The following is a 20,878-nucleotide window of genomic DNA, read 5'->3' on the forward strand; positions in this document are numbered from 1 at the left end:
CCAGAGGTACACTTCAGGGTGTCCTCATCTACCACTTTCCACCCTTTGGTTTTGAGGTGGTTTCTTGCTCTCATTGTTTCTGATAAACCGGCTGGTCAGGGAGAATCTGGTACCACTTGTCTCTGTTTTCTAATGCCAGGGTTGCAACTACATGCACGATTACCCAAACTGTTTTCATTTTTTAAATACTTGCCAGGGATTCGAACTCAGGTTGCAGTGTGTGCGCACCAAACACTTCACTCTGAGTTGTCTTCCCATGGCCTCTCCCAACTTCTACTTTAAAATACAAAGTTGGCTGAATCTGAAGGAAAAAAAATCTCGTCTGTCCCCAAAATCTATAACTCAGTATAACATCCACATCACAGATCTCCAGTGTTTCAGGTGACTGCACTGCCTCTGTTGGTGTGTTTCTACCTTTGGCATCTCCCACTGGAGGGTATCTGGAAGGGATTTTCGGGCCCACAAAACTGCTACACAGGGTCAGCACTTTGTATAATGTAGCAAAACAGCTCTTTAAAGTTTCTTTATTGTCTTCTTTCTGCCCAGGACCAAGTTATTCATCCAAGCGCTGAACTGCCAAGTAGTTTAACTGAACTATGCCAACCAAAATTTTAAACTAACACATATGGCACATTGGCCCCCTACATCTTTCGATGTCTATGATCTGTCCTCAGGTGGATCACTGGTGACAAAGGGACAAGTCAGAGGGTCTATGAACTTAAAGCCTTAGCAGGATTCCTTTGTTACCAAAGGATTAGAGTTGCTGCCAAATGACAGCTAAAACCAAGCTCATGCCAAAAACTGCAATGGATGGCATAAGGTAGTGGGACCAATAGGTGAGCAAGCTTCCTCCAGTGCATAAATATATTATAACCCTGAAATTATTGAAAGGTATAAGTCCCAGGATACTAAGAAATACTGGCTCAGAACAGTGGTCTCTGGAGGAGTTGGCACATGAGCCCATAAAACTACTATGCACAAAGTTAGTGGCAATAAATAGAAAATATATCATTCAAGAGATCCACAATCCAAGTTCAAAAGTACATCAAGAATGGCTAGAGAGATGGCTCAATGGGTAATTTTAGTTCAAGTCCCCAAACTCATGTAAAAAGCTGCCGGGTGTGACACACGTGTGTCTGTGTCCTTGGTGATGTGAAGTGGGCAGAGCTAGCTGTCTGTCTAGGTCTGGGTTCAGTGAGAGTCCGTGTCTTAACAGAATGAGGTGGAGCATGCTAGAGCAGGATACGTCTTGTTCTTCTCTGACCTCCCTCTTCCCGTACATAGGCGTGCGTACCTGTACATAAATGTGTACACAGTGCTCATGAGCGTGCATGCACATGTGCACACACATAAGAAGTCAAGAGGAAAGTGAACTTACAATTGGCAGCATGATACTTTTGTGGGGCTGGAGAGATGGCTCAGTGGTTAAGAGTACTGGCTGCTCTTCTGAAGATCCTGAGTTCAATTCCCACTAACCACAGTGACTCACAACCATCTGTAATGGCATCTGTGCCCTCTTCTGGCCTGAAGGCATACATGCAGGCAGAACACTATACACAATAAATAACTTAAAAAACAAAACAAGATGAGGGCTTTATGATGGCGGATAAGTTAGTCATCAATCTTATTATCCCAGAAGGTCATTTATGGTAGCCTTTCCACCATTGCTCAGATTGTTAGTTGGGGTCAGTCTTGTAGATCTCTGGACATTTCTCTAGAGGCTGTTTTCTCTTCAAACCTATATGGCTCCCTCTTTTATAGCATCTCTCTCTCTCTCTCTCTCTCTCTCTCTCTCTCTCTCTCTCTCTCTCTCTGTTTTCCTCTCGTATATTCCTCCCCAGACTCAATCTTCCTAGTCCCACATGCTTTCCTCTCCTCCCCTTCTCTTTCTCCTAGCTCCCTCTCCACTCACTGTCCTCCACACTCACAATATGCTCAGGAGAACTAGAGAACCCTTAGAGAAGAAACTGTGGAGTAAAACTGTGATGATTAATCTTGACTGCAAGTGAAGAGGGAAGATCCACTCTGAAAACTGGTGGCCCCACCTATGGGCCAAGGTCCTAGAGTGAATAAAATGGAAATGGGGAAGGCTAGAGAACACCAACACTCCCCTGTCTCCACCTCGTGACTGCAGTCACGCGTGACCAGCTGCCTCACAGTCCCTCGGTCGTGCCTTCCTTCCCATAATGGACTGTCCACTCAAACCACAAGCCAAGCTTCCTCTCTCTGGCTACTTCTTGTTGGATATTTGTTTACAACAAGAAAAATAGCTAACAGAGATAAGGTCCCAGATCATGTTAAAACGTCCATGAAGAGCAAGAAGAAACGGATTATACAGGCAAGCATTTAAAAATAATCACAAATGCTAAGAACAATAAACAAAACAATAGAAAGAAATCATTTATTTCAGTAAAGTAATGGAACATCTCTCTAAATTCAATCGGTGTATATAGCTATGTTTTCCAAAAGATCTAAGAAAGTAGAGAGAAGCCCAAGAAACTTTACTAGGCAGTAAGTGCTGTGCTTTGGAAGAAAAGAATGGAGGGAACCATACAGGAGCATGTTCAAAGAGAAAACAGTTGAGTTTTTCAGAACAGAAACCAGAAAAGAACAACCAAACAAACAAAAAACAAAAACAAAAAAGGGAGGAAGAAGAAGAAAATTCTGATTTCTTATAAAAGACAAAGAGAAGGCCAGAGTATTTGCTGTGAGATGGTGTCTTCTATGAATGTCAGAACTTACAGCCATGCAACCTCACCAGCAAGACTGCCTAAAGATGATCTGAACAAGACTGGTGTCAGTGGACATACCAATGTGGTTAGAGGTAAGCTCATGAAGCTTCAACACTACACAACGGTTGGACTACAGACAACTGCAGAATGCCAAGAGCAGGAGGAATAGTCTTCCCCAGGGAAGAGCACACAGCTAGCTTTCCAATACTAGATTGTCAGTGCTGAAAATTAACATACAAGCAATGTTATAGTGACTGAGTGTGTTGTATTTATGTATGTGTGAATATATATCATGTAAATATGCACATGTAACAACAATTAAAGGAGAAAGAAGCCACAAGCTTGAAGGGGGGATGGGAGGGTTTGGAGAGAGGGAAGGGAAGGAGAAAAGGTATAATCATATCATAATCTCAAAACAATAAAAAAAATAGCCTTTTAAAAGATGTACAGCTTAGCAAATGAGTTGAAAGTAAGTCCACTGTAATTCCGACAAAGGAGGCTGAGGCAGGAGGATTGCCGCAAATTTCAGGTGGGCCTGGACCACAAAGAAAGACCTCAAAAAACCTGGAGGATTGGGGGGGTGAGAAGCAGAAAGAGAAGGAGGATGACAGGGAGGAGGAAGGAGGGGGGAAGAAGAGAGAAATAAATCCACATTGAAACTCTTTTAAGTGAAATTGCAGAACACCAACAAAGTGTAGAAAAGGAAGCTTCAAAATCTACTAAAGGAAAAGAGGGTTACCTAGAAAAGAATATTTGGACTAGCGGTGGACATGTCATCAGCAGCAAACACGAAATAGTGTTTATGAACAGGTTTTTAAGTACTCCGAAGACTCTCCCCTTTATTTGCTTGTTTGTTTTTCTTGAAAGTAGGGATTGATCCTGGGACCTTAGGAATGCTCAGAAAGTGGCCTACTGCTGCGCTACATTCCAGCCCTGGTATAAAATTCTGACCCAGATAAATTTACATTTAGAGGAGAGCAATGACAACAACTGTAAATGATACTGTCTTGTGTGCCTCATCCAGATCACTGAACAGAAACTGGTGATTCAGTACTCACAGTGCCTGGCCAAACCAAATAGCAGAGGATTCTGTGAACTTACTGAAGATGTTTATATATGCAGCACCCACAGGGGCTCTGACCTCCTTTTGCCAATAGCCTTTTCTGAAGCCCATAAGGGACATTTGGTGATATTCCCGCTCAGGACGTTTACCACAACAAGATGTGGATCACTAAAACAAGGTAACTTTGGACCAAGAAACCCACTTGAAGTCCAGAACACAGCCATGATTGTTGATGTGGGAGCAGTCATTCATTCCTGGAGCCTCTGGGTAATGACAAAGGGGAAAGAGTCACATCCTCGTGTACAAAGCCTTTTCAAAGGGATTCAACGTTCTTGGTTCAAGTTCAAACTCATCAAAGTAGACACAGAATGTCCTCAAGGCTAGTTTCATCTTGAAGAGTGGGAGTTTCATTGCTGGCCCAACAACTGTACTGGGCTTGCCCTTCTGCTGTTTCCAACTAGAAAGCTGGGCAGGAGAGCCCAGACTGTCATCTCTCAGGAAGAAATGGAGGCAGATCCCGATGCCACTCATTGTTTCTACCTAAGGGCACTTTGAGACCACAGCAATCAGATTCCTCAAGAAAAACAGTCATCTGCCAAGCTAAAGGACAGAGCTGGAGTTCATGAGGCCGTCTCAGTTGGCCTGGATAGAATGGAGTCTTCTGGGAAAGCAGGCTACACAGACAAACAGGTTGTGATCTGCTCAGATGTTCCCCTGAGACAGTGAGGCTCCAAGAGCCAAGCAAAAAACAGTTTTAGGTGTAAGAACAACTATCGATGGATGTAAGCAAAACATTTCTCCAAAGCAGCTAACTCATGGATGGGTGATGCTGAACTTCCAACCCACTACAGGAAACCTGTCTAGGACCACATACCTAGACAATCCAGACTTCAGCTAGTAGAGCTAACTGGACATAGAGTTACAGTTATTCAAGGACCCAAAACAAAGAGAAAGATGAAAAGTATCTTCTGCAGTAGCCACTGTCCTCATGTGGACACTGGATCTATGAACTGTGGGCAACCAAAAAAGATGATGTTAAAGGTGTAAATAAAATACAAGCCATAGTTTAAGACTTTATGGGGGAATATGTTAGCTGTCTTATCAACAGTGCTTTGCTAGTAGTCTTTTTGTTTGTTTGTTGCTCGTTTAATTTTTTAGGGAGAGTTGCTTTGTTTAATTGTGTTGCTGGGGGTTGAATCCATGGCCTTGCTGTACAAAGCTGTTCTTCCAGTTCTGGTAAATAGTTTTAATATTGACTGCATGGAAAATGCCAATTCTTGAAAATACTGGGTTAAATAAGTATATTACTGTAATTAAAAACTTTTAAAGACATGAAAGAAAAGTCAGCAATAGGAAAAGAGGATTGCTTTTTCATACTGACTTAAGAGGGGGAGGAAGGGGTATCCCCCCATACACACACAGGAGATCCTTACAATCTCTTTTAGTTGTTTGGTATGGTAACATATGAGCCATAGTCTCACTTCCCCTAAATACTAGTATGCTTACTTTATGTGACTCCATTAAGTAGCTTCAGCTAAATTTGATTTTAACATAAAAGCTATTGTTTTATGAATTTCTGTGTCCAGATGATATTCTCAAACATAGAAATAAAACCAAGGTAATAAATAGGTTTTAAGGGCTTCTTGGGAAGATAGAAAGAGGGAGGGAGAGAGAGAGAGAGAGAGAGAGAGAGAGAGAGAGAGAGAGAGAGAGAGAGAGAGAGGAAAGAAGGAAGGAAGGAAGAGGAGACAGACCTAGTGGTTACCAAGTAGCTAATGTATTTCCTCTTTGCAACTCACTTTCAAAAAAACAAAAAAACAAAACAAACAAAAAAAAAAACAAAAACAAAAACAAAAAAATCCACCCCATACATTTATATTTTGTACCTGTATTCCAGTTCCCTGGTATAATCCTATTTGACAAATGTCTGTGTTCAATTTGAAAGTATTCTTGGAACCATGGAATGAACTGTTTAACTGTTAAAAGGCTTTACAAAAGGAACTTCCTTCTCAGAAGTCAAAGCAAATTTTGCCAATCCCTTGAATAGGTAGCATTTAAGTGGAAAATGAAATAATCAGCAAAAGAACTAGAAGTGCCAAAATGGTGCTTTAATTAAAAAATTATTTCCTCTATTATACATTTCCACACATAGAGGGAAAGCATCCCCCATCAGTGGGAGATCTGTAGGTAACTGCAACTCTTTGTTTCCACTTCTAAAACTTCTCAGTTCACAGTACATAAATATAAACACAAACACTGCAGATTCCAGTTCACATTTAATACAACTTTCATAGAGGTTTAAATGTAAAAACAACAACATAGCGGTAGGTGGAGGAAATGGTTGGTTTCAGAACTGGAAGAGAAGAAGAAAAGCAATTCCTGGAACCTTCTGGCCATTTTACCTTTGCTAGGCATCAGCTGTATTTGTAGGGGAAGACTAGGAGTTGCCAAATGGCAACACAATGGGCTTTCATTACCACTATTGGTGGTAGGCATGAGTCCATAACACGCCCTACAGCTACCACCCAGAGAAGCAATGCAGTCCTCTTTCTGAAATAGGTTAGAATTACCAAGGCAGTCCTGCTTTGGGGGTTACCATTATTTCTTTAGGAATGTTTCCAGGTTTAGGAGTGTATAAGGCTGTATCAGATTGCACAACAAGAAGAAAACTGAGAGGTAGTGTGGCTGGAATGATACACTCCTATTCAAAAACACTTTTGACACCTGAGAAACAATCAAAGTATTTTGAACCTATTCAAGCATTCGGATTTATTCTACATTTTCCACACAAATTTAAATCAGAAATATTGCATCACAAAACACCAATGGTCTGCACAAAAAAGACAGACCTTATTTAATTCTTCATTTAAATATGTTCTGAGGATGGCTATCCAAGTCTTTGTCTATATGTGGCTTATCTTAGAGTTGCTGTTAGGACAAATAGCCTCTACAGTGCGTGTGAGACTTTATAGCCAAAGTCATGCTTCTGTGACCGTGGAATGGGGTGGCCTAGCAAATACTAACTACACCCTTGGCTAGAGCATGATATTAAGTTTATATGCTTCTGTGTAGACTTCTATCTGGGTACACAAATCACTACTGCAGTTACTCTTGCACCTGCCCATAGTTCACATATATGTCAACAACACTCAAAACAGAATCATGGAATCTTCAAGTTTTATAAATATATCGTCCCTATAAACCTAAGGAAATAGAAAAGACACTCAATAAAAAGCCAAATATTTATAGACTTCCATTACTAAAATGTTCTTCCTTGCCTTGTATTTTTTTTTTTTCTTGTTTTGTTATTTTTGAGACAAGGTCTTACTCTATGACCCAGGCTAGTCCAGAGCTCACAATGTTGTGCAGTCTGGCTTAGAACTCATGGCAATGTTCCTGACTCAGGCACCAGTCACAGTATTGGTTTTAAAGGTTACCCCCCCCACTTCTTGATGGCTGGGATTGAGGTAGTTTTTAGTCGAGTCTTTGTGTTTCATTTTCATTTCTGTTGTCTGAAGTTGATTTTTCAATGTCTTTCCGAATTTCGTCTGCAAGAGTACAGCAGTTGATTTTTTGGAGGCCTTTAATTAAGGTGTGATATGCACCCTTCTTCCCATGAGATTGATACCACCACTGAAGTATCTGAATTTTCTGCTCAGCTGTGCTTTGTAAATTGTCATTCTTGATCTCATCTAGCTTCGTTTCAGAGATCTTGTTCTCCCGAGCAAATTTTTTAACTTGCTCTAGTGACATCTGTTCAGCAATATTCAGAATGTGTTCAGTCAAGTCAATGTCTGAAAAACAGAAAATGGTCTCAGAAAATGTCAATCTTAGAGGGATTTCTATTATGGTAATCAGGTTTACTTCTCTCCTTAAACATTTGGAGCACAGGTAGGTCCTATAGATGCAGACAGAATAAGCTTGAGTTGTCCTTCCAAACCTGCTGTGGCTCCTATAATTTACTCCCTGAGCTGGCAGGGACACATGACATCTTTATATCTTCTTATCTCATTAGTGAAATCAGAAGCTCAAAAAGGATCATGTCTAATACTTCCTAGAGACCTGATGACCTGTCTCCAAGTCACAGGTCAAAAGATAGGACCAAATAGAACTGGACTAGTTGCAGAGGTGAGAAAATGCCAACTGAAGATATGGTTCCATTTGATTTGGGCATCAGTTTATAAGAAGTTTTGTGATACAGCTAACAGGTTATGAAGAATCTTTTTTTTCTTAAATGCCTCATAATAAACTGTCTTGTCACTGCCTGATTTATTTTTAATTAAGACTATTACAAATTTAAACTCTTGATAGAACTGACAGTTTAAGGGACAGCCTAAAGAAAGTGTCACTGAAACTCAAACATTATTTCACTCAAAAACGTTAGAGTCTGTCCTGACAAAGAAATGCACTTCTGTGAAATAAAATGATAGAAAGACTTACCTGGGAAAATCATTGGCTTGATTTCCTGGGAAGAATAAAACAGAGGCAGAGAAACAATACATACTTGAATGTCATTTAATTATTTCTAAATTCAGAAGGAAACATTATACAATTGTTTGCTAGGTATACATAATTAGGAAACTAGAATTCGTGGTTAAGATGATTTCTTTCACTCATTCAGTTTTGATTCTGAAACGTTCCATCCTGCTGTGCTAGCTCCTGTCTAGCATTAGTTCTACGGCTAGCTATTGAAATCCATACTGTGGCTATTAAGTGGACTTAAAGAGCAACGTCTTGGCTGGGGTTTGGAATCTGAGTCCCGTATTTTGGCCAATGGCATTTCTGCAGGGAAAAATAGCAAAGTGAAACATGGCACTTTGCACATCCCTTTCCAGCTCACACTGGAAGGCTTCCAAGCTCCTTTATTGCTCCTTGTAGCATTTGTGTAAAGCCGTGTAAGGATTTATTTTATCCTGGAAAAATACCTCTTGTAAGTTTGTCTTCAGAAATCCAACTTTTTTTTTTTGCCCAATTCAGTAATAAGCTTTGAAACTATTTAAAACTGTCTATTCAGTCTGTTTAAATGTAACCCACCTTTGAGAAAACAATAAAACCAATCCAATACCTTGGACTCCCCATGTAATCAACTTTTTTACACGCTAACTTCAATGCATAACTGTAATCTTAAACTGTATTCCTTAATCGTGTCCCTCACCCAGAGAGATAATGTATGTGTGCATGAGTGCTGTGACGGTTCAGTCTACCACCATCCCCTGGAAACAGCCAGTAGACCTACAGCAACTAGACAACTATTCACTGTAAATGCTGAAGGCAACATGTAAATACAGGTTGATAAAATCTGCTCCTGGTTTTGGGTGCTCTTCTGGGTCAGTAGGGGTCCAAAACCAACTTCTTCCCTTGGAAAACTCTGGTAAAAGAGTCTTTAACAACAAGTTCCATGTCCCTTTCCAATACCATCTTCATTGTGCTGTCCCACAGAGAGTACATAGTCCCCACAGGCTCCATCTCCACTGAAATGACTATAGAGATTGATGCTTTTATATGGCACCCCACAAAAACTTACTAATAAGTTAGCTGCTGCCCTGTTAACTCATTACTAATGTGTTTCTAACCTGTGCATGAACAAACACATACTTTTTTTAAATTTTATTTTATTTATTTTTTATTGCGCTATACTTTTTTTCTAAAGAATATATTAATTTTGTTTATTTCTTCCTTCCTTTTGTTTTGTTTTGTTTTCAGGAAAGCCAATGCGACTTTGTATGCCTACATATTTTTTAAAGAATGTACTAATTTTCTTTTGCTTTTTTTTTTTGTATATTTGTTTGTTTGTTTGTTTTGTTGTTGTTTTTTTTTTTTAAGAAAGTCAATGCAACTTTGCATACTCACAGGATTTAAGATCCCAGATTCAGGGTCATCATGGTGTCTTTTCTGATATTTTCTATAGAAAATCACTGGAAGACCCAAGAGATTGATGTCAGACTCACATGCCCTTCTAACAGGAAATCCTCACGCTAAGGGAGTGAACTGAAGGGACAGTTACTTGTTCCAACAAAGAAGGAAAAATTAGAAGATTCTGAGTCACTGAAAGTTGATGGATCTTATCATTGCCAAGCTTCAAGGTAATTTTCTGAATAACTATGATGATACCCATCTTTCCCTTAACTACTGGCAAACACGTCATAGATTTTAAGTAAAGACACAAAATAATAGAGTAATTAAAAAACATTATAAATAATAAACATTAAATATACATTAAAATAAATGGTTTATTGAGGGAGGGCAGGCCCAGAGAAGGTCATGTTCACCAGGCGTCACTGTCATACTCTGCTTGGCCTTCTGTAATTTCTCAATGGGCATAGTGGCTACTTCTCATGTCATTTCAATGTACGGTTTAAACATATAGAGGACTCACCAAGTATTATCAAAATGGGGATGAACAACCATAGGAGGTGATACATTCTGGAACCTGTGGACATTTTATATGAAATTAAGCAGCTTTTAAGATAAAGTAAAGCCCTGCTCTCTCAATCAATAACAAGCCAATGCGCTTTTTATTTTGACATGATGATGGGGACAGGGAAGGGATATAGTCATAAAAACAAATGATTACTTTTTTGCTTGCATTTGGTATTGCTGGTTAGTGTGCACCCCTCGAGGACTCCATGTTCACACCTGGGGGAAAAGGCAGAAGAAACTTAGAAGCCCTGCATAGATTCCTTCCGCCTTTCATTATCCATTACAAATCAGGGTTCATTTTATTTGCCCTTTCATCTCCGACACTTGTTTCCTCTCAGACATTTCTAGATCTCCATCAAAAGCTGCTAGAAGCTAAGAACTGTGATTGGGTGTTCATTTGAACAATGTTACATCTGCTTTAAGATATAGGAGTTAGAGAAATGGCTCTGTGCTTGCTGCCTGTGGAGCGGATCTGAGTTCAGTTCCCAGAACCCACGCAGAGCAGCTCACAGCCACATCTAACTCCAGCTCCAGGGCATCCAACAGCAACTTTTGGCCTCCCCACAATTGTGGCCACATGATTATTCCCGTGCCACTTATTTACAATGTAAAACTAAAAAAATCCAAGTGACGTCAAGAGTTTTAAAAGATAATAAAATACCAACATACAAAAGAAAGGGATAGACAAAAATAAACTTACAATTGGTAATAAATTGAATTTTTAAGACACAAGCGCTTAAGTGAATTATTTAAAAATAACTTATCAAGGGCAATTTAAAAAATGAAAAAGCCTCATAAACCATTAAAATGGCCTGAAGGAAGCCACTACCTAGGATGTTGCCCAGGGCCCCAGCAGGAAGTGATCAGGACAGTCAAGGGGTACTTGTGGCATTTTCTTCAGATAGGTAAATTCTGATGGTCCAAGTTCACAGCCCACCTCTTCCTGAAGCCTGTGAAGGTGTGCTGAAAGATCAGGTAGCCTCCAGGAGCCTATAAGCTCACCAACAGCATGGAGATAATTACATTATACCTCAGAATGCCAACGAGAAGAAAATTGAATCGTAATTATAAAGTGTACAGAGCTATTATTGTGTTGTGACTTGACCAATAACTAACTTCCTGGCAACCCACCTTCCCCTCATCACTCTCAGACATTTGGAGCTAGAGAGGAGAGCAAAGGTAACAACACAAATGTTTTTTCTTTTTTCTAATAAATAAGATAGAAAGCATGATGTCTGCTTTCCAAACCTATTAGATGATCCCAATAGGTTCCAAAAGCAAGTTACAGGCCTATGGCATGGCAAGGGAATAGCAGCTCTCAGCATCCTATAGAAAACCAACATCTTACAAACCAAAAGCTACTTTTCTTTCAGTGCTGAGAATTGAACCTAATACCTGACACCTGCTGGGCGACTGCTCTACCACTAAGGTGTATCCTGAGATGCAAAAGCTGTGCCTGCAACTCATAGTAGCTAGTGTGATCTCCAGAAAAATGTGGCAAGTGGGTGGAGCTAAATAAATAGACTTTGCATTCCGTGCGTGAGAAAACCGAAGTTCAGACCGGTTAAGTAATCTGCTCAAACTGACCCAACTGATCAGCAGACAGGTGAACAGGGCAGCCAGGTTCTCTAGATTTGAGTCAAAAGCAAGCCCTTTAGCATCAATGGGAAAGTCCTCATGGTGCAATTCCTTTTCAGGCTTTTCTACCTTCCAGCAGATATGGGAGTTACCCATGCCTCTTTGGAGCTGTTGTCCCTGCCTGAATGCACTCCCACCTACATATTCTTCAAGACTCTCACCTTCCACACAGAGTCAAAAGGTCTTAACCACAACTTGTACCATTCCAAGCACAAATAAAGTGTTGACATACAATGAGCATTACCTTTTTGGCTTTCTTTGCTCTGAGAACCAAAACCTTCATGACAGTTACATGACATCCATCCCTAATCTAAGCAGCCAGTAGTGTCATTTGAACAGTTTTGGTAATGTTTGGAGACTGGGAAGTGCTCAGTGATGTCCAGTGCTGATTGGTGGTAGCTGAGCAAATGGGAGACAAGCATAGAACTCAGTTCCTAACTCACTCTCAGCGTGGCTCTTCTCTGGGAAGGTAGGATCTCCCAAGTTACAGCTAGTGTTTTAGGCACTCAATATTGAAACTTACGAGGCGCAAGGCTCACAGTGTTCGCAGGCAGAAAAGTTGCAATAGAAGTTGGGTTTACACTTGCACTTGGTATTCTGGGTCCGGGTACAGATTGTTTCCACTTCTAACCCTTGAAAGCCAATTTACAAATTAGTAACTGTAGCAGGTAGTTAAAACTAAGATATGAAAATAATGGCCAGATTTACTGCTTATTATCAACTGTTACACTATCACACCTTTAATAACAGTGTTTACTATCAAAAAAAAAAAAAAAAAAAAAAAAAAACGGCAATATCAGGTCAAAAGGACCAGCAATCAAGTAGAGCTGTTAGTGCATAGACAATCCAGAAAGTCAGACACTCCCCCCCCCCCATTGCTTAGATGGTCCCTGCATTCCTTTAACTTGAGCCGTAAATACGTGAACTGGAAATTACCACCACCACCACCACCATCATCATGTTTAGCATGTTGGAATGCTACATGATAAGCCTAAACTAGGCTTAAACAAACATATGTTCAGGCTCCACTTGGAAATTTTGATTTAATTGGGAGCTGAGACCTAAAGCATTAATTTTTCAATAGCTCCTAAGCAGCTCTGATATGGCTGTTGCTGTCATTTTGTTTTGTTTTCTTCTTAGACTTGAAAATAGATTGAAATAGCTACAAAAATTTAGGTCCCCAAGTAGAATGATGGTGACAGACCAGATCCCCAAAGATGAGGGGACATCCTCCCAACACCTTGGGTTTCTCTGTACAACCATGGATAAGAGCCACAAGACAAGTTAAAATAAAGGTGGGGGGAAATGGCTTCTATGAGCGGCTTTGATTGCAGCTGGTGTGTCTCTGCTCATGGGGTTATTTAGTCTTTTGTCTCCTTTTGAGAGAATTACTGAGAAGACTCTTAAAAGTGATTACTACCTTAATTGCACATTACCCAGCTAGCCTCATTCTGCTCCTTCCTGTACGCCAGCATAGTACCAGAGTCGGTCCCAGTCTCAAAGAGAGTCATGTATGGTAGCAGGCCTCTGTCAATTGTTTTCTTAGATACATACCATGTCCTTCATCACACAGTGCACACCTTCTGCATTTGTCAGAATAATGTTCCTTGTCCATGTATTCCTTCCCTTCCGTGCAGGGACGGCAGCTTGGTTTACCACCACTGCTTGTACAGTCTGAATGTTTTTGTTCACCTAACATGGAAAAAGAACATTAAATTAGGAGCCAGGGCAGTTGCCATGTAACATTTGGTCAATCAGAGTGACCAAATGCACCTCTCTAAAGAGAAGCTAGATAGATGGTGGAGGCCTTTGGCCTCTGAGATTACCAAACAAACTTTGTTCTGGTTCTCATTTTGTTTTCCCAAGTCCAGAGTGCTTAATGCCTGTGTAGGCCTAAGTTTTTGTCATATAAATGATAAAGCCTTCTCTGTCATTACTATCTGAACTGTGCACATGCTACCAAATAAGGACAATTCCATCCCCCTTCTATTTATTTTCTATCCAGGAAAGCAGTACATTTTGGAGACAAACACAAATGTATTTCTAGAGTTTCTTATCAATGCAAACAATTTGAAATAATATTCATCTTTGCTTTGATTTACTAAAGTAAGTCATTCTATTTCTGTGACTAAGCCATTATAGAATAATGGCTTCTGGAAAGATAACATATTGAGCAACTGTTTATTAAGTGCCTATTGTGTTTTAAGAGATCTCTAGAAGCTGAAGGAAGTCGTGCAGGAAATAAGACAAAACATTAGTTCCCAGGGCCTTCACCTTCTCAGGCAGAAACACCAAGTGGCAGAAAGTGGCAGTGGGTAATGAACAAAATATACAGGGAAGAGTAGCAGAGATGCAGTACTATGGACTTCGGTCGCTGATGTAAATGATGATAAAGGACAAACGCGATCAGCTCTGTTCAGCATGCACAGAAGAGCAAATGTAATCTATGCTGTTTCCTATTCCATGATCTGGTGAATTTCCTCATAGAACGCTTGTTGTTGAAACAACATTTACTATGTAAAGTCAGTTATTAAATGAAAATGTAAGTGACATTCTATGATCTTTTAGTAAACACAAACAAGTCTTATTTTTTAAAAGTAAACCATGAGAATATAGAGCAAAATTCAAATGGCACATCAGAGCTACACAACCTTCTATAGCAGTATTCTACCAGGGACAGAGCAGAAGAGGCATTGAATTCCTTGCAGGTGGTAGGACACTGCTATCTAAGTGAACTGAATTATCTAATAAGCTAACTTATAGATTATGCCTAGCTTTACATGAAAATAATTTAATGGGGGGTGTCCTTCTGAATTCTGTGAATATATGTTTCTCTTATTGGTTGATAAATAAAAGCTGATTGACCAGTAGCAAGGCAGGAAGTATAGACAGAGCTACCAGACTAGGAGAGGTCTGGGAAGGGACACAGAGAGTGAGTTGCCAGAGAGACCCCACATAGTCACCAAAGGAATAACATGCAGGAACATTATGGGTAAGCCATAGCCTTGTGGCAATACACGTTTAATAGAAACTGGTTAACAATTAAGTGAGAGCTAGCTAGTAAGAAGCCTGAGCCATTGGCCAAACAGTTTGTAATTAATATAAGCCTCTATGTGTTTACTTGGGACTTAAGGGTGGTGGGACCAGGCAGACAGAAACTCTGTCTTCAGCAATTAAGATTATTTCCCCTAAAGTACACAATCTAAATTTTCTAAAAATACAAAAAAAAATTACCCAAAAAACAACAGGATTTCAAAACATATCATTTTCTTATAGCCACACACTTGCTTATTGCCAAAAATTTGGAGGTAATGGGAAATTATTAAAAACACCTACACATCAACTACCTTGAAATATTTATTGTCTTATTTTGTTGCACTCTTATGCATGAAATATACTATATATGTACACACATACATATATTTAGTAGTATAGAGGCAGCATATATTTTTATATGTAAATATAATAAATAAGAAATACACTGTTGAATTTATCCTACTGGATATCAAGATGTGGTGAGGGCTTCTCAAGTATTTAATTTTTATTTAATTTTTTAAATTTTATATATGTATACAGTGAATTATAATCAACAAAATATATCAGTTTACATATGTGATCACTGAAAAATATATTTTAGTTTTATTTTAAAGAGTGTCTATAAAAGTATGCCAATCATTTGACTTAGAGATAAGTTGTAGACTCTTTTTACTGAAGTTAAACCACCTGTGGTTTCTGTTCAGCTTCTCCCCCATCCCCTTCTCCCACTTCCCTTCCTTTTGATAAAAAAGAAAGCTTTATCACATCAACAGTCTGTATAAATTCCTGAAAATCTCCAAAATACTCAGCCTAGTTTTGATTTAGATCATCATTAATATCATATATTACTATCAGATCACCAATACTATCAATGGATTTGAACCTAAATTAAATGTTGGTAAGCCTAAAATTCAACCAGAGAGAATAATGGTGATGCACATTCTGTGTATGTTGAATACCATGTGGGATATATTAGTGAAGGGGCAGATAGATTAAAAACCTTTAGCGCAGCCAGAGTGCCAGTTTTCAGCTGCTAAAAGAAATGAGTGCAACTGGGGATTAGAATAGGAATATACCAGGAATGTTGATACACTCAGACTCTGATTGATAGAAACTACCCCAGCCTTTGATTACTCTAGAATTTACATGCACAATCCTACATTGTTGGCTATCAAAATGAAATGCCACCCACACAAAACTTTCATTTTTTAAAATGCATTTTGCTATAAATAACCCATTACTGTGTCACTGGGCAATGGCATTGTCCAGTTCACGACACACGGCCCATTTCCCTTCTTAAAAGTTTGCTGCAGACATGAGATTTCCCCAAGACAAAAGTGCAGTAAAAGCACATAGCAGAAATCTTTGAAACCTGCAAAACACATCTTCTTTGTTTTAACTTGCACTTTAAATTTTAACCATAAAATTCCAAAATTTAAAACTATACATATAGACTTCAAATTCATAGGCTAAGCCAGGGGGTGGGCGTAGGGGTGGCGTGGCCCACACCTTTGATCCCAGAACTCAGGAGGCAGAGGCAGGCCAATCTCCGTGAGTTTGAGACCAGCCTGGTCTACACAGCAAGTTCCAGAACAGGCTCCCAAGCTACACAGAGAAACCCTGTCTCAAAAAACCAAACCAAAACAAAACAAAATTCATAGGCTATGTTAAATTGACTGTCTTCAGCAACTTAAAAAAAAAAAAAAAAGCAATAGGTGATTCCTAATTGCTGTTTGGAGAACAACTGTGCAACTGTGTAGGAACTGGGTTGTATCATATGGGAAACTTTCTTGCTAGACTTAGTAAAACCTGGACAGGAGGGTGCCCCAAGGTGATGCTTGAGTCTTTGTAGGTGCATGATCTGAGCCCGCTTTGTATTTTTTGGTACTGCAAGCTTGAGAGGTCAATGATGAGACCTACAGAAGCCTTTTGGAGGTCTATGACTTTTGCCTGAAACCTGTCAAACAAACCTAAATGCCATTGGGTCACCGTTTTATCCTCGAAACGCACCTGAGACAGATATTTGTAAGTGATTTTGGACAACCCCAAAGTGGAAACTAAGTTTACAGGATTACATTTTTCTGAGCCTTTCATTTGCTGGTGCTTGAAAGAGTTCCAGTTTGAATGTGATTTGCATTTCAAAATACTGATTTTGGAAAAACTGTTGGTTTCAGTTCATTGCTTTTCTAGCTCATCTGGTTATTTGGCTGCAAAATGCAAATGTATTTTGCAGGCATCCATGACAGGACAAAGAGAGAGAGAGAGAGAGAAAAGGAGAGAGAAAGGGAGGGGGGAGAGCAATAGAAAGCTTTAGCAATAGGCTGAGGAGAGGGGTGAAGATATACCGCTTAGAGTGGAATGTCTTTGTTGAGGGAGACCCAGAAGTAGTCACATACACCCTGGTCAGCTTTGAGATATAGGTCTTTTAACCCTCACAAATGAGTTTTCCTTGGCTCATGAGAAACAGCTAAATAGATGATTCTTCTCATTTTAGACATATATGGCATAAACTATGTTTCTTCATAAGTACCCCAGACAAGAATGATAAAAATGGAAAAATATTGTGTTTGGAGGATGTTTATAGTCCCCACCCCCTTTGTAATACTATCCACTACAGGACAGCCAATAGCTATATACCTAACTGTCCAACACATTATTACCTAGAGGACATCTCAATCCCTCACCCTGATTCTTCCACTCATCTCTGGATGTTTCATATGACCTACCAGGCTGGCACGGTTGACAGCAAAAATCTCCCCCATGATATAATCCTTCTGGGCAGCTAGTCTCTGTCTCACGAACATTCCTCCTCAACTCGGTCGCCTCAGAGAGGCTATCCACCTCTTGGGTATGAACACTTAACTGTGATCCTGCAAGCACCTGTGGAAGAAAAACATACTAAGGATCTTAGTGATTTCTGAATCAAGAGATGTGGGAAATATGTGTCACCCACCCGAAGTGATCGGATCTGTGTACAGGCTAAGCAAGGTCATGCTGACAATGGCCGGAGAATGGCAACCTGTGGCTCTGCAGATCCAAACATGGGTTTTTCTAGCTCACACTAGAAACACAGGGAAATCCTGTCCCACTTACTGTTCCATGCCTGGGTATGAGGGAGGAGAGAGGGAAATTCCACATGGTCTATCAGTCTCAGGCTCTTTATCTCAACAGTGGAAATAATCCCTACCTCACAAGTCTGTTGTGAAAATTAAATGGAACCATGCCTTTAAAACTCTCAGCCCAATGCCTGGTACTTATAAAAATGTTCCCTGAAAGTGGCAGTATTACTATTGTTACTATTAACATAAAGTTCCACTAACAAAATAGAGAGAAAAACTCAAAGCAAATATAGTTGGAAACATAGTTCTGGCCTCCAATAATGACTAACTTTTCTGTGCCTTAGTTCCCTCATGTGTTCATGAGACTAGTATTTTGTGTCTTTAAATGTTAATCATGAAGATAAAAGTGGTCATTTCTACCAGACAGGATAATTACTCAGAGCATGTCTATGCTTCTTTCTTGCTACCCAGTTCCAGAATCAAAGCTCTGATCAATGTTTCACTGTTGTTCAAAGATACAATAAACTTCCCACTAAATCTATACAGGTCTCTTCACTTTGTTCAGGAAATGTATATATGTATGTATGTATGTATGCTTTTCTTTATAAAGAACGAATCTTTAAATCTATTTTTAATTATTTTCTCCTGAAGACATAAATCCAGAATTCCAAGTGAAATTATTTCCAATTTTTCTTTGCTAGCTATACAGTTGGAGTTCCTTAGGAAAACAAACAAAATGTGTATTAAGCAACTTAGAGGTAACACCTGCATGGTTCCTTTCTCAGAATTTCTAAGTATAATTTACCCTACTGAGGGATTAAACCCAGGACCTCAAGGATGTCAAGAGAGATATCGATCACTAAACTCCACCCACAATCTATTGCTTTTAAAACACTCAAATCTGAGCTCTTTACTCTAAGATATCTCTAACATGAAAACTTACATAAACTATATTTTTTGGCATCAACTTTTCAGATTGGTAATTTCTGTCTCTTGCCTCCTCAGCAACATAAGGTTGTGTACTAGTTCAGTAATGCCAGGTCCTCTTTCAGACTGGGTAGATGTTGACTACGGTGACAGAACTGGGGATGTTAGGAAATAGTAACTTATTTGGAAATATGCCAAAAGGTTAATTGTTCAAATAAGAGAGGTTTTGCACAAAAGCCATTCAAATTCTCATAGATCTTTACTCTATGACTGTGTCAAATTCGTACTGGTCAATGAGGGGTGAATTAGCAACACCTGAAAATTCTCAAACTAGGGATGGAGATTATGGCTCTGTTGTTAAGTGCTTGTGATGCAAACATGAGGACCCAAGTTGGGTGCAGAACCCAAATAAAAAAGCCATGTGTCAGCATTGGGGAAACAGAGACAGGGTAATTCTTGGGGCTTGCAGTCCAGTCACCTGAGGTGAATCAGCAAGCTCCAGGCGGGGTGAAAAATAAGTTTCTCTCAAAAAAATAAGATGAAGAGTCATTGAGGGAGTTACTGAATGTCTACCTTCAGTCTCCACATGCACTCATTAAACATAAACATTGGGGGGGGGAAGACTGGACGGGGGGAGGGAATGGAGGGGAGAGAGAATTGTCAAATTAGGAAAATATCTCAAGAGTATAAGTCCTACTTGTAACAATAATCAAAACTGGATCTAAATGACCACCAGGAAGAGGGACAACTCCTTTTGTCGTCAGCCATGTTGGTTGGTTGTTGTAAAGAGTAACATTAGCGTTGAGTCAAACTTGCTTTTCTTTCCTATCAGTTCTGTTTTGTTTTTTGTTTTCTCATTAGAAACAAGAAAATGACACAGATTGAAACTCAAAGAGAGGGCAATTTCGTGGTTGGGGGCTAGCCCAAAATTGACAAATCTAAAGTACTCAAGCTTCATGCCTAAGTGTACATACATATGTGTGTGCCCTGTGGATGTACAACCTGTCCTTGATATGAAATTTTTAGCCAACATCTAATAGAAACTATATGTGTTGTCCTCAATTTCTAGCATAAATGGTTAAGCAGCCAGAGCAGAAGGACAGAAATCCATACATTTATGGGTCATTGCCACTAGTACCTTTCCAGAAAAAGATACATATGTTATACAATTTGGAGCTTTCTAAAAGAAATGTACCCCTCACCTACTATACCCCAACTACTTGGGATTCTGAGGCCTTCAAGTTCAAGGTCTACTGGATTACTAAGTGAATTCAATACCAGCTTGACAAGCAGACCATCTCAAAATAAGAAGGTTGCTTTTGTTGCTGTTTATAAAGGAGGCTTGGGGATGTAGCCCAAAGGTAGCAAACTTGCCTAACAGGACTGAGTACTTTAAGTGTACCCAGGGCAGGGAATCATTATCTGAAATCCATTCAGAATCTGAGAAATGTGAAATCCTCAGTCATGATGAGTAGAGACACAAGTCTCTAGTGCTATTCTGCCCCAACCCCCTTTCAGATATAGTCACACACACTCCACAGACTTCATCTCTTCAGGAAATGGTCCTTGCTTACTACTACATCAACAAATTACGCCTGGTGCCAAAAAGAAAGTTGCTCTGAAGTGTGTGTCCTGGCTGTTTGCAGAGCTATGACAAGCCGCACTCCACACAGTTTGCATTTAAAAAGGTTTGCATGTATTCATCTTTGCAGAGTGCAATGATCTAACCCAAACTATTTGGGCAGAGACTGGAGCATTTCAATTATGATGGGGCGGGAACCCCACAAATCTAAATGTTCTGAGTGGTTTTGTTTTGTTTTCTGAGAAGCAAACAGGCATAAAAAGAGTTAAGGATTGGAAACTTTGGCAAAGGACAGCAGAGGAAAGAGGGAAATACAAGTTATCTAAATACCCATCTTCTTAAGAAAGACATCTTAAAGAAAGAGAAACAGTGACATTACAGTCTGCAGAAAGAAGTATAGGTAAGCAAATACACCGTTGAG

At 39.6% G+C, this 20,878-nt stretch overlaps 1 protein-coding gene across 2 annotated transcripts in view; it reads right to left on the bottom strand.

Annotated features, from left to right (window-relative positions):
• Positions 1-5,882: 5,882 nt before the first annotated feature.
• The window catches only part of Fas (Fas cell surface death receptor), a 29,923-nt gene continuing 14,927 nt past the window's right edge, over positions 5,883-20,878 (bottom strand). Inside the window, exons 2-9 of one of the 2 annotated variants that reach the window (XM_051199813.1) lie at positions 17,616-17,769; positions 13,408-13,545; positions 12,377-12,485; positions 10,370-10,431; positions 10,172-10,225; positions 9,646-9,710; positions 8,236-8,260; positions 5,883-7,589 (exon numbers count right to left, since the gene is read on the bottom strand). In XM_051199813.1, coding sequence (XP_051055770.1) covers positions 7,270-7,589; positions 8,236-8,260; positions 9,646-9,710; positions 10,172-10,225; positions 10,370-10,431; positions 12,377-12,485; positions 13,408-13,545; positions 17,616-17,769 — 927 coding nt within the window. In that variant the 3' untranslated portion in view covers positions 5,883-7,269. The remainder of the gene's footprint in view (positions 7,590-8,235; positions 8,261-9,645; positions 9,711-10,171; positions 10,226-10,369; positions 10,432-12,376; positions 12,486-13,407; positions 13,546-17,615; positions 17,770-20,878) is intronic. The other variant, XM_051199814.1, reaches the window with a different exon arrangement.

Source organism: Phodopus roborovskii, unplaced genomic scaffold, assembly GCF_943737965.1.
Source record: "Phodopus roborovskii unplaced genomic scaffold, PHOROB, whole genome shotgun sequence".
Lineage (NCBI taxonomy): Eukaryota > Metazoa > Chordata > Mammalia > Rodentia > Cricetidae > Phodopus > Phodopus roborovskii.